At 37.5% G+C, this 14,814-nt stretch overlaps 1 protein-coding gene across 3 annotated transcripts in view; it reads left to right on the forward strand.

The window, feature by feature from the left end:
• SV2B (synaptic vesicle glycoprotein 2B) overlaps positions 1-14,814 on the forward strand; it is a 1,975,281-nt gene that overhangs the window by 1,876,337 nt on the left and 84,130 nt on the right. For all 3 annotated transcript variants that reach the window (XM_044078366.1, XM_044078367.1, XM_044078368.1), the window contains 2 exons: positions 7,894-8,027; positions 12,399-12,599. In XM_044078366.1, coding sequence (XP_043934301.1) covers positions 7,894-8,027; positions 12,399-12,599 — 335 coding nt within the window. The remainder of the gene's footprint in view (positions 1-7,893; positions 8,028-12,398; positions 12,600-14,814) is intronic.

The raw sequence follows: 14,814 nt of genomic DNA on the forward strand, positions 1-14,814 counted from the left end.
TTGACCCAGTTTTCCCTGTGCAGACAGTCATCATGGCAGCCATATTTCCCTTGGCCGCACCACTTCTGTTTCAAGTGGAGCTGGCAGTCATTGTAAGGAGAGGCATTGTTCTGCATATATAGTGCCATCATTTCCACTCTAACATTTAGTGTGGAAAGATGTACTGTCAGACAAGGACATCTACATGGGCACAGAGCTTTGTGCCAGCCATAGCTGACATTCATACAGTATTCATTCCTCTAGGCAAGGTTTAAATATCTCCTGTAACCCTCACAGAAGAAGGAGCTTTCATGGATGTGGGTATGCATGGTTTCCAGACAGATTTTCTATGCATGCTCTGGACCTGTCAGCAATATCTCACCACAATGCTGCATCATTGGCTGAGCCTGTGTCCTAGCATGCTCACACACACACACACACACACACACACACACACACACACACACACACACACACACACACACACACACAGAGACATATACGCACTCTCTTGAACATTCACAAGGCTCAACTTCACATATACACACAAGAATAGTGACAGCATCCCCCTGCCCTCTCCACAGTAGTCCCCCTAATATCTGACACCCATAGCACCAAGTTATTTTCAGCTATACCAACACACACACACACACACACACACACACACACACACACACACACACACACACACACACGCACACACACACACACACACACACACACACACACACACACACACACACACACACTTTAGTTTGTGAATGATATTGAACACTTATGCCTTGGCCTTCCCCAGCTGTACAAATAATTGTAATTATGCCTTGCTTTCTGTACTTTGTTACTTGGATAGACAACATTTGTTGCATAGTGTTGCAAGTCTTTGCATGGAAGAGCACAATCTGGGTAAAAGTTTACATGAATAACTTTTACTTTACTGCATAGTTATTTAATCTGGCCCATAGTTATGAAACAGCTGCTGCTTCTTAGCCATTCCATGGCATACTGCATTCACCTTCACCTGGCACAGTCATCCCCCTGCAGCTCACTTCTCCACAGGACCCTTATCAGGCTCCTTCTCCTTTGTCTGGTATGTGACTTCTTCCTTCCCATTGTGTCTACCCTGTTGTGGCTGCTTGCATGAAAGTAAATTAACTAACATAGCACCAATTGAAAATATCTTACTACTTGTGCTGGTGCAAAAGTGCAGGGAACCCCAAAATACATCTAGGCAGTGGAATCAAGCCTTCAGCAGACCAAGTATATGCTCAATGATGGCCTAGGTTATTGACAGGGCATAGTTGATGGCACTGTCTACCATGGTCTAAGGATTTCTGATAGGTGTCACTAACCAAGGGTGCAGGAAACTTTGGCATCACCAATAAAATGTCAGTGGTTGAATTCACCCTGCACAAACCCTTGATAAAAACTGCACGTGTTATACCCAGAAGTCATAGGTACTGCCAGAATGGGCTGTAGGTACATTATTTATTATAGCCTCTGCATTACAGGCCACCTGACAACTGATGGCTGGAGTGAAAATCCTTGCAGTTCATATAACTTCTTCCCTGTCTCCTTGATGAAGCCTTTATTGCAATGTGGGTGAAATTTATTCCCACAGTACCTCAGAGAAATGGGCTATGTCATAAAAATCCCACATGGTTTTTGCTCTCTCTTCTGTGAAGCAAGGAAATCAGATAGGCTCCCCCACATGCAGCATGACATTGGACTAATGGAATATCCTTGAAGCAGATGCTTGGATACACCCACCATGTCCCCCTGGTCACTGAAAGGTCCCTGTAGCCAATATTCACAAGGCCACTCATTCTTGGGTATCCACAGGCATAGGGTCTCCACACATGCTATGGTCCTTCAAATGAGTATGGCACATCTTGACCAGGTCCTGCATGGTGACCCTTTCCACAATTTCTGTGTTGTGTAGGCCATGAAATATTAGTCATTGATGGATAGCACAACACTGCCAAGGGTAATGATGCACAACATTGTAACTATCAGTGGTGAGTACAGCCCGTTGACCATACAGATTTGTTAATGGTGTGGCTACCTCGTACGTTGTTCCAATACTCACCCACTGTAACTCCAGGATTTTACTGCAGTGATTCACTTTGGAGCTAGTGCCTGTAGCTGTGGTATACATATGTCTCTGAAATTGCTTTGCCATATTGTTTAATCTCCTTTGCTTTCACAAAGACACTCACTTTAATATGACGTTGCTACCTATCATCTCATTATAAGAACATCTGCATACTGTGCAGGCTGCTGAATTTCTGGGCATTCCCTGCTCACCATTTATTGAGTAAAATTGCTTACCACAACATGAAAAAAATGTATCTAAATATCAGTCTTTGATTATTAATTTTAAACGTTTCTTCACAAATATCCAACAGTTTTTTTCTGTCACTCTTTTGTACTTTTCTGTTGTATTCTGTGTACTCTGTGAATGTGCTGAACACAAATTACGCCCACATATGTGTTTACTTGACAATATCATCATTGTCTGACTTTCTTAAGGTTGACTTACCATTGCATCTGACCATGGTAGTAACTAGGTAACTAGGTATTAGAGTACAGTGTATGTATTCATACATACATTTAATGCTCATGCTTGAAGCATTAACATAGCATGCAGACAATGAAAGGGCTGTATAAGAAAAGCCATTTCATAGCTGCCTGAATCACAGCTATGCTGCATTTGGCTCTTGCCCTAAAAGTGATGGTTAGAAGACTCTGTACAGCTCAGTCACCCCTTGTTTAATGTTAAGTCTGATTCTCTCTCAACACCCTGAGGCTCACCTGATCAGTTTTAATTCCACATATGGTTCTGTCTCATACTAGTGAATTATGTAACATAGAAAACTCATTTTTTGGCAAGCAGTTATGCTAATGTTTTCATCTTGAAGTCGCAAGCAACTGTGGTATTAAATATCCCAAAGACATGCCGTAGGTGGATTGGATACTCTACATTGGTCCTAGGTGTGAGTGTGTGTGTGTTTTGTGCCTTCTGTGGAAGGTTGGGCATCACGCTGGCAGCTCGACACCGTAAAAAATCCACTACCAATCGTTCTGTGGACCGTTGTTCCACTGTGGTGACCCCTAACTGGGATAAGCCAAAAGGAGATGATAATGATGCAGTATAGAGGACTTAGAGCATTTAAACAAGGCTTTGTCCTTAGTTCCATGTCACCTCTTGGGACAGACTGACTGACATATGGAGATTGTACTAAATTTGAAGGAACTCCTCACCACAGTATAAATATGAAGGATCTCAGACTTGCCTGTTTTAATAGGTAAAATTACTAAACAGGTTCAAGGACATTTTTAATTAATTGTTATCCACTGTTTCACTAACAGTTTTATTTTAAAAAGTAACTCAGTTCTTGAAAGATATTTTGCACACCAAGAAGGGCGCGGACACCAAACCAAGAAATTCAGTAAAATAAGCACTTACGCCAATAGTTATAATCAGTTTTTAGGATACAAGAAAAAGAAAACTGTTTAATGACATTTTCATGTTTAAATAGCAGCGTGATATTTACAAGCTTGTAAATAGAATGAGAAATGTTTTCAGGTTGTAGAAGTGTATGTATGCCAAGGAATTGGTTTTGAGAGTGACGTCATGTTTAATTTGATATGGGTCTTGTGTTTAAATTGCTGTCTTTACTTGATTTTTTAATTGTATTTATTTATTTAATTTGCTTATTTATTTGCTCTTCTTCTTTATCATATTGCTTTTGCTCTGCTCATTTAAGTCCGGAGGACTTTGTAGTAGATAGAGTGACAGAGCACCAGTAAAATTCAGCTATCTAATAGATGACTGTGAAAATAAAAGTTTCCAGATTGAATAGTATATGCTCACCAATATGTGGCTTATGTGTGTATCCTTACCTTTAATTTCAGTTTTTCTTTTTTTTAATTGCATTTTTATATTTACTATAATTCGGTTGTTTTGTTCCTTTAAGTTTTAGGGTTTTTCTGCTAACCAGGTCGCCTAAGCTACATTTAAATTCAGTAGCACAGGAAGGGAATACATATGAATAAGTGGCTGCCCTGCCCTGTATGCTTTTGAAATACAAACACAATTTACTTAATTCATTTTTATTGATTTGTCTTTGTTTACTGGGAAAGCCTGACTGGGAATAATCCATTTTCAGCAGAGGTCCAGGGAGAAATGCTGCATTGACAAAACATATTTTAACAACATTACATAAATAGTTCTTGCAACATCTAGTTACAAAGAGGTAGTTGCTCTGTAGTGACACTATACAAGGACAAAACAGGCATTTCTTCTGTGGTGACATCATACATATTACATTCTTACTACAAAACATTTAGTATTCAAACAGTTCATGAATAGTATACGTGACAAGCAGACATTAAATATAACTTAGAAGACATGGGTAAAGAGAGTTTAGTATAGATGTTAGGAATAAATAAAACAAAGGTAAGGAGTATGAGATAGTAGTCAGTAGGAAGATAGTAGTCTAAGCTAGAGCAAGGAGAGTGATTGTAAAGCTAATTAGTCAAGGATAACAGGGGTAGGGATATTGGGGTAGTTAGTGACATAGAACCTGCTTATAAGAGAGTGATGGACAGCATTTGAAGGAGAAAAGATAAAGTATTTGCGTTTACATGTGACATAAGTGAAGGGTGTGGCAGAATGGTAAGTGACAGTTTCTATACTCATTTGTCTTGCTAATCCAATAATTTATTGTTTATTTTCAGAATGTGCATCTATGTAATATTCTCCAGAGTTTAGTAGCTTTATTCTGTTTTAATACATACATATCCAATTTATGTATGTCGTTCGTTTATTGGTGTCTTGTTTGCTTATCCCTTTGGAATTTAAAAAGACCTGCCTCAGTGAGTTTGGCTATCTGGCTGTGTTTATCTTGATGTTTCACCTCTCTGACTGTGTTTATTGGAGGTGTTTAGTTCTGCTGCTTGGAATTAGGACCTGTGTTGGCTTAGTAGCAGCTCGTTGCTTTTGCTTTTGACTTCCAGAACAAGCATACGTGTGTTTGGGAGGCGTTTAGTCCTGCTGTTTGGCATCAGGAGCTGTGCTGGTTTAGTAGCAGTTTGTTTTTTCTTGCCTTTGATCTTCATATCCAATTTATGCCAGTGTAGACACCTACAATAGGATAACATGTTCACTTGTCTTACTTTCTTTTCGTAATAGTCTTATCTCTTCTCACTTTGGAACATTTCTAGTTTGTTGAATGTGTTTATGTAATTAGTAGGCTGTGAAACCGAGTTGTTATTTAATCTATTTCTGCTGGATTTTTGCATTTATTTTTGTTTTAGTTTAGAAAATGGTCTTTTACTGTTCACTTAGAAATATAGATATTCTTGAACCTCAAGTGGACTGATGGATGAATAAACATCATTATTAAGTTTAGTATGTTAGGAAGTCGTGTCTACTGCAACATATTGTAATTCATTATTTGAGTTATTTGAACAGCGAATAAAAGGTATAATTTTCAACACAACTTGCCACAACCCACATAAGGGAGACATAAGGAGGAAGAGTGCATAAGTGTGACATATCATAATATGTGAATGAAATCTAGTACTCTATAACGTATCTGTAAATCATTTGCAAGTCCTGCACTCCCTGTTATGCCATTAGTCGTTGCTGCCTCCTTTAGCAGCATACCTTGCTTGTCTTATGCTCTTCAAGTGCTATAGGTAAAAATGCACATCAGTATAATATTACATGTTGAAGAAGAAGCAAATGGAACAGGGCAGAACTTTGGATGTACTTCATTTTGTGATGCTGTGGTACTGCTGCTGGACAAAAGCATGTGGTCATATTCTTATCATTTTATTTAAATTTATTCACATTTGATTACTGGAAAAGTCCTTCTATGTAGAAGCCCATTTTCAGTGGAGGCCCATGGAGAAAAAGCTCCAGATTATTACAACACATTTTAAGAACAATAATTTTACATTCTTCAGAAATAAAACAAAAACATCTGCGTTTAAATAATTAAAACAAATTAGACATAATATAAAAACATGGGAGATAGGAAATTCACCCCGGGGATCACATCAGTCGCCCTGCTAGACATGGGTCCAGGAAAGTAAATATCGTGGGAAGAAATATCCAGGGAATTGTTATGGCTAGGCTTGTATAGGCCCTAGGGCCAATAGCCTAGTACCAACCTATGAACCTATTGGTTAAGAACTGATACAAGTTATATGACAATCATTTAATATTGAGAGAAATTGTAGACAGTTTGTATAGAAATTAAAGCTAAGTTAGTCTAATACAAATAGGAATTGCAATATGAAGTGAGATTTAAACAGTTTGTAGAGAAATTAAAGGTAAGTTGGTCTAATACAAATAGGAATTGCAATACGAAGAGAAGGAAAAACAAGCTAATAGTAGGTTTAGAGAAAAAGTCAGGGAAGAGAATTAGCAGTAAGGAAGTAAGTGAAGAAGTGAGAGTAAGGAGGCATGAGGAATGAAAATATACTTGTCCACATTTAGGGGTACAATTTATCCTGGTTTTCAACAGGAACAGAGCCAGATTTTAGCTAGGAAGTCTTTCAGAGTGGTTTTGAATGATGGGAGAGGGAGTATAGACATGCTGGATACAGTTAAGGAGTTCCAGGACTTCAGCAACCAAGTACAGACAATAAGTACAGACAATGCCCAGCAGATTTGCTAGATTTATAGACAGACAGGAGTTTTTGGTGGGTCTATATCATTTCATTGAAAACTCATTTAGTTAAAGTTTAATTCATTGACACGTATTCACTGAAAGCTCACTTCACTGAAAATCCAATTCACTGAAAGCTCACTTCACTGAAAACCCATTTCACTGAAACTCATTTTGTTGAAAGGTATATATGGCCTATTACCCACTGTTGTGTGATCCTGGAATTAGTATATAAAGTAAGGGAGGGTGTGGGGGGTGAAGCCCCCCACATAAATTAGTTATATGTTGTCTTCTGGAATAATGTTTTCATTACACTTGTAAGTATCCATCTATATGCTTTAAAATATTTACAATATGTGGGGGGCTGTGCCCACCACACCACCCATTACTTTATATACTAATTCCAGGATCGCACAACAGTGGGGAAAAGGCCATATATACCTTTCAACAAAACGAGTTTCAGTGAAATGGGTTTTCAGTGAAGTGAGCTTTCAGTGAATTGGGTTTTCAGTGAAGTGAGCTTTCAATGAATACGTGTCAATGAATTAAGTTTCAATTAAATGAGTTTTCAATGACCAACTGGGAACATTTCTAAGCAACATATACCACAGATGCCCAGTACTGATTTATAGCTTTGTCTGTTTTAAATAAAACAGCCTCGGTGTACACATATGATGCATGGAATTACTGACTGTTCATTGCAATGTACTTAAAAAAAGTTACACTTTGAAACTGTTCTCCTGACATGCATGACATACATGTAAGAACTGATGTCAAAAAGAATAAAAACATACAGGGTAACATGTTTAGAAGACTAAAATAAACAAGGTAAAGTAGCTAGAGAAGGTTAATGTAATATATTGAAAGTAAACATAAAACTGAAATCTGAAACCATGAATAAGACAAAAGTAGTGTAACCGTGGAGTGAATTACAGGTTGGCTGGGAGAGAAGTGAAAATGATGAAGGACTACAGAGGTACAGTAAAAACTGTCGTTAACATTTCTTTACAAGAAAGTGCTTTCATTGTAGTACCTGCAGCATTCCATTAACATATGAAATAGTAAATCTGTGGTTGTCTTTCTCACTAATATATCTGTATCTATATCTATATTTATATATATATCTATATCTATATCTATTTCTATATATCTAGAGAGAAACATTTTTAGGAATGACTACATATAAATGAAACTAAGCTTTACAATTATTATTAACTTGAAATTTTACCCTTAGATTTTACAAGATGAAGTTCAAAGATGTAATCTTTGAAGACTCCCTCTTTGAAGACTGCTACTTTGAAGATGTCACATCCACTGAAACTTACTTTGAGAATTGCACCATTGTATCAACAGTTTTCTATAACACAGGTATGTATCTATACACATTTATTTTGAAGTATTAATAGACGATATTTAACATCTCTAAGATTATTCTCAAGTAATGTAACTTATTTTTTACAATTATTACAAAGCAGAAGACAGAAAAGAGGCTGGTAAAATCATTTGCTTCAAGTTACCTAGGCAGAAAGGGAATTCAACGTGCAAATATAAAGGTTTCATTGTGCAATCTGTCATGTATGCCATATATTTGTTGTTTTAAACTGCATAGTGAATTGTTATTGTTAATACAGTTGGGAAATGTGAATTCTGATTTTAAATTTACAGTCTGTCAGAGTGGAGTGGGATTCATTCATTAAAATGATATTTTTAGTGTTGTATTATGATTCCATCTTGAACACCTTGGGTATACTTGTCACCTTTATAATTCAATAATCAGAGCACATTCTGATGGTATGAATGGGCACTAATGCCACTACTGTGATGGAGGGATGACACTACTACTCCCAATGTGACCTCCAAGACATCAGGATGGCACCAAATGTGATGCCAAGATGGTTGGTACTGATGAGGTTTGATATCACTGCCAACCAAGAGTAAGGTAATCGCAAGAAAGTGCACACACACATAAGTCTGTTTCAATAACTATTCTAAAAAATACAAGTTGGCACCAAGATCATAAAAGAAATATGCTGTATTGAGTATGGGCATCAAAGCACCACACCCAGACAGAACTGCATACAGGACACTTAAACAGCTGAATATTTGGCCAAGCAACCACAAGCCCATTTTTTCATAATTCTCTCTGTGAACCAGTGTCTTCCAATGCTTCTTTATCCATGGTAATTGCCTTTTCACAAATTATTTTTTTCATACACACACATACACACAAACACACACACACACACACACACACACACACACACACACACACACACACACACACACACACACACACCCACACACACACACACATACACACACACACACACACATTGGCAGAATTCTCCAATTCCCTACAACTCTCTTCCTGACATGGGTCTAACTTTACCACTCTGAGATTAGATCCACTGACCTCAAGTTAACTTCTTGTCTTAAAATAAGCCAACAATGAAAACATACCCCTTGATATTTTTCACTGGTAGTAGGCCAAGCAGTGCAGTGGGGTATGTGTGCCACACTGTATTAACCAACAGTGCAAATAATATTTATCCTCTTCTCTTCTACATAATACATGAATATAATAAAATAAATGATGAGCTTAAAGGTCAATAAAGGGACTTTACTTAATAAAGCAGTGGAAATGCAGATTAAAATACATGTACATTGGTACACATGGAGAAATAAAAAAAAGCAAAAAAAAATAGACAGGATGTATGTAGACAAAAATAAGCTTCAAATACCCAAGTTTCCTGGCTAACTCTGACTACAGAAATGCTGACATTAACTAATTATAAGTTAAATAAGTTAATAAATAATCTTTAAGTACATACAATTTCCAGATACACACACGTCAGGATAGCATCTGTACCATAGCATAACACACAGTGATATTTGCTCATTTTCCCAGTCCCAGTATTCATTACATTTATTTTATTCATTTCTATTTTGTGTTTCAGGAAGGTCTGACTGGGTTGTACAAAATCCCTTTTCAGTGGAGGACTGGGGAAAAAAGCTACACTACAAAGATATACTAAGTGTTCATTAGCCATCAGAAGCATGAAAACATGCATTCAGCTTTACATCACATGACATCATCATGCTGTTGCTGGCTCATGGGGAGAAAAAGAAAAAACAAATAACCAGACCAATTCATCAGTTCTGTGTCCCAGCATGCATATACATATCCAACTACAGCCCTGTGGCTTCTCATGCTGAAGAACTATTGATGGTGGCCCACTTGATAGAATGTTGCAGTAATCCCACTACCCCTACCTCATACAGACATGTGCAGGCATACATTTGCATTTTCCATATCATGTAGTATAGAAGGCGCTGCAAATGTGGCATACTTTCCCCACCTTTACATATGATGACACTTGTGCCCTGCCATTTTTACACTATTATTTGGGTTATCTGTGTTTAGTGCATAGGATTGCCAGCCTATACATAGATAAGCAAAGTCTGGTTTGGAGTTACATGCATCACCTTTACTGTTGTGTAAAAGCATTACTGTTACCCATAGCTGTGTGCCAACTACTGACGTTTTGCTACTGCACAGCTTACTGTGCCCATCTCTCTAGCATGTTCATCCCCTGCTGCTTTCTCCTCAGTTGGTCTTCATCTGGCTCAGCCCCACTGCTTGATGTACAGTACTATGCACATTCTGCATTTGTCCTTCCTGCTGCATCTCCCTCCTAAAAATAATATTGTGCAAAATTGCAAAAACTAAAAACATTTTTAATGTGTGCCAGGTTCATACTGCAGGCACAAATGGATACATTCAGCAGTAAAAATAGGCCTAAAGCAGTCCAAACAAACAATCCACAGCGAACACAGTTTGGAGTAGGGCATATTTATATGCACTGTCTGTTACAATCTGTGGATTTCAGATGGGTGTCATTGGTTATGGCTCCAAGGTGTATTTGCCAGTTTTAGTCGGCTGACCCTGGGAAAAGTCCCCCTCAGAAAATGTTGGCATGTGTGCCATATGTGGGAGTTATGGTAACTTTCTGGGTGGCCTGCAGAGATATGGCAGCTAAACGTATGCACTTAGCATTAGAGACTACTTGGCGGTTAATAGAATGATAGCCATTATGTTTCACATACCATCCTCACAGGTCATCAGATGGGCCCTTAATGTTAACATTGATGCAGTCGGTCATCACTAGCACCTCAGTGAAATGGGCTATTTCATACCAATCCTGCATAGTGTTAGCTCTCTTTTTTTTGTGGTTATAGAAAACCATATGTGTTACCTCACATGCTGAAGCAGATCCATGAGATTTCCCAACTCTATCCCATGTCAGACTCTTAAAGGTCCCTGTAGCAAGTATATATGAAGCCACACATACCTTGGTATCCACTGGGAATAGTAATCCATGACTCCCAACAGGCCTGCAGATAAAGCTGGTACATTCCTGTCACCTCCTGTATGGTGTCCCTATCTCCACAGGAAATGGTCTACCAAGTCAGTGACATGGAGGTCATAAAATATTAAGTGAGGATGAATGCCGCTGCACTTCAGAAGATGATATGCATCAGCATATGAACAAATAGACTCTCTCAGACAATGCTGCAGGCCAAAACAGTCTGCTGGACAATTCCACCTACCTGGGCAACAAATGAAGAAATAATGATGTATTCTGTGATACACCTGCAGACACAGGACTCATGTGTTTCAGACTGACGGTTTGTAACTTGCCAATCTATGCATGAGAAACACTGTTTGAAACAGAGTACTGTGTAACAAATGCTAATAATATATTTATCCTTTAACTCCTTTCTATTATAGAGTATAACAAAAAAATATCCATTAAGAATTAAAAGCAGTTAATCCTTCTCTATGCTGGCAGGTAGCCTTGATGATTATGTGGCAACGTCTCAAATGTGTCTTCTGTGGCTAACCACCCACTTCCTTCTATTACACCTCCTGATCATCTAACAAAGGACCCACATTAATCCTACTGTAACTGTCCACACAAACAGATGATTTTAATTAGTACCGCTGGCATTTTAAGTTATGTATCCTTAAGAAAATGTAACATAATATTGTTAGCTTAACATATAGTACCAAAAGTGCCCATCTGAGTTCCATCTGAATGGGTCTATATCCCTTTGTCGAATGGCAGATCATCGAATTGCCATTCATTGAACCCCTAATTATCAAAGCAGCTAATTGTCAAATGGAATTTTCAGCAAACTTTTTCCTAGGGTAAACCAATGACCCTAGCAAATGTAAACAAAATAAAATTTAAAACCGGGTGGGGGCCTTTGCCTCCCACACCTCCACCTAACTAAATATAACATTTACAAGATTGCACTACAGTGGGAAAATGGGCAAATTCCAGATGGTAGCCAACTGTTGGTTTGCCCTAGGAAAAATTTTGCTGAAAAGTCCGGCAATTGGTGGCTTCGATAATTAGCAGTTCGACGACTGGTGATTCAATGATCTGCCATTTGACAAATTGATATAGACCCCCACCTGAATATATGCTTTTTAAGTTTACATGGCTTCATTCAAAACATTTCTTAGCTTTTTATAACGGTATGTTTATATTTCATAGTACCTATCAAATTATATTAATATCTTAACTGAACTCCTCACGGAATGCTGCATTTATTTATATATACTGTAACTTTAGTAATTCTTTGGTTTTGGTGCCCTCTCATGCAGTTAATAAAGGAACTCTGCTTCAGAAAATGATTTAATGCATTTTCTTTCTTTGTTTATTGTTTTAGATCTCCATGACCATAAGTTCGTTGATTGCAAGTTTATAAATACCACTTTCTTATTGGAGAAGGAAGGATGCCATCTTGACTTTGAGGAAGAAAATGACTTTCTCATTTATTTGGTCAGTTTTCTGGGCAGCTTATCTGTGCTGCCAGGCAACATCATTTCAGCTTTGCTAATGGACAAAGTTGGAAGGATAAAAATGACTGGTAAGTAAATAAAAAAAGCTCACCCAGAATCTGCTACACTTTGCTGTGAAGGAAATGTTAGTTTGCTTTTTATTTGTTGTATTTTGTATTACTTTATTGCCTTTTTATATTTTGAATACTGTGATTTGTTTTCTTTACCTTGTGTTTTACTTGTATTCTGCTTTTAACTGCATATTAAAACTTCAAAAGTGACCACAGCTCTGTCTCTTGTGAGTCAGGCAGAATGTTTCTCCACCCTCCCAGCCGCTTACTGTTGTGTTCTTAAATACTACTGTCTTTCTAGTTGCCTGCCTCTTATGTTAATTTGTCCATATATCTCATTTCCTCTCTGCTTTCACTGGCTTGTGTGAGTAAGCACAAAATTATCATTTTGTGAAATCACTCGCCTTCAACTATTTAAATTTATTGGCCATCCTACTGTATTCCATAGTACCAGAATACAAAAGTGACCACCCCCTTTCAATCTATCATACTGTTTTAAAAATAGTGACTCTCCACTAAAACTTAACTTTTTAGACAGGTAAAACTTAAGTTACCTATTTTCACATCTAACATATCTAGTGCACACTGCAGTGTTTAGGATAAACCATTTTTTTCTCATCTTACCTTTAAGCATCCCTGTGACTAGTACTTGCTCTAATACCTGCTGGAAAGCATTAGGAAGCCTTAAACTGATGCAAACATTCAATTCTCCTTGTTAGTAAGAAGAAATTAATAATAGGCACTAAACTGCCTATAATTGCAAAGTACCTTGCTAAGGCAAGGGAAAATAGCTCAGTACTTTACAAAAAAGCACCAAACCAGGCATGTTCAAGGGTCAGCTTCTGGTGATTTGTCCTGTCCACCTGGTGAATCTGGGCATACTGGGGCAATGCAGCAATTGCCTCATGTACACAGACAACCCTCTCCATCCTACCACCCAACACTACAAACTGTGAGAGATGCACTTACATAGCCAAACTGGAAGCAAAGCTCTCTCCACCCATTATTGTGCTAGACAGTCAAGAGGAGAAGGTTATCACCTGCACTACACCTCAAGCAACACATAGCCCTTCTAAACCCACACTGCCAACACCCAAACATAGCAACATTAAATCCACATATGCGGAGGCCCTTAACTGTAACCTGCCCAAGCAACTAGGACCTCTGAAGCTGAAACGCAAGCAAACACCAATCACAACCAAAGTGTCACATAGCTCACAACACCAGTTTGCCACCCAACAACAGCCGTTAAGGCAAAACAAAGTACCTAACACTTTAGTCATAGGTGACTCTTTAGTCAGGCACACTGATGTCCCACTCACCAGGCTGAACAAGGAGAAAATTACAAAAAATGAAGTTCTATGGCACAGCAGAAACCAGTCCAAATGCAAGCAGAAAATAGTAATCCGATAGTAATCCAAATAATTTAATGAAGCGCTTTTCTTTATGGTAAATACAATAACTTCCTCAGATAACATTAAATTCAAAAATCCACATTTAAATTACATGTTCAAAAACTATGTGACAATAGTAAACCAATCAGCAGAGTGGGTACTTAACAATACTTTGCAGTTAAGTTTCCTACTATATAGAATTAAAGAGATACTATACATAAAAAAAAAAAATGTCATATACTTCAATATAAAAAACATATAAAGAACTTATAAGGCAAGAGTAATAACTGGCACCACAGGAAAATAAATGTCCCTGAGCACTGAGAGAAAAAATAATGTCAAAAAGTAAAATAAGCTCAGGATCAACCACTGGCAGTTGACGACAGTCAGCATACAAAAGTCTATTCAGACCAAGCACAAGCAATACTTAACATCCAAACGAATAAGCAGTTGCTGGAAACTTTAAATACTTTTAAAACCTTTTATTTGGTAACAACAAATCAGGTAAGCGCTTCGCCAAAGTGGCTTCTTCGGACCTCAAGAATACAGACTGAATAAACAAACACCCTATATATATGTAACGAGCTCTACCAATTAATGACATCATAATTAACTATTAAGCAAGTACAATAATTAACTAGTAAAATTGTCTTCTTCACTATCAAAGATATTTTCATTAATACATATTAACTGAAAACTAACATGCATATTTTGGCAAATTAGTATTTAAAAACACATATATAAATAAATAAATATACATAGATATAAATAATAAAATAAACCAATAATGAATTCTACCATTATAAGTATTAATAGAAATGAAATAAATATATATATAT

The sequence above is a fragment of the Protopterus annectens genome, chromosome 7.part0, assembly GCF_019279795.1.
Source record: "Protopterus annectens isolate FY-2018-M chromosome 7.part0, PAN1.0, whole genome shotgun sequence".
Classification (NCBI taxonomy): domain Eukaryota; kingdom Metazoa; phylum Chordata; order Ceratodontiformes; family Protopteridae; genus Protopterus; species Protopterus annectens.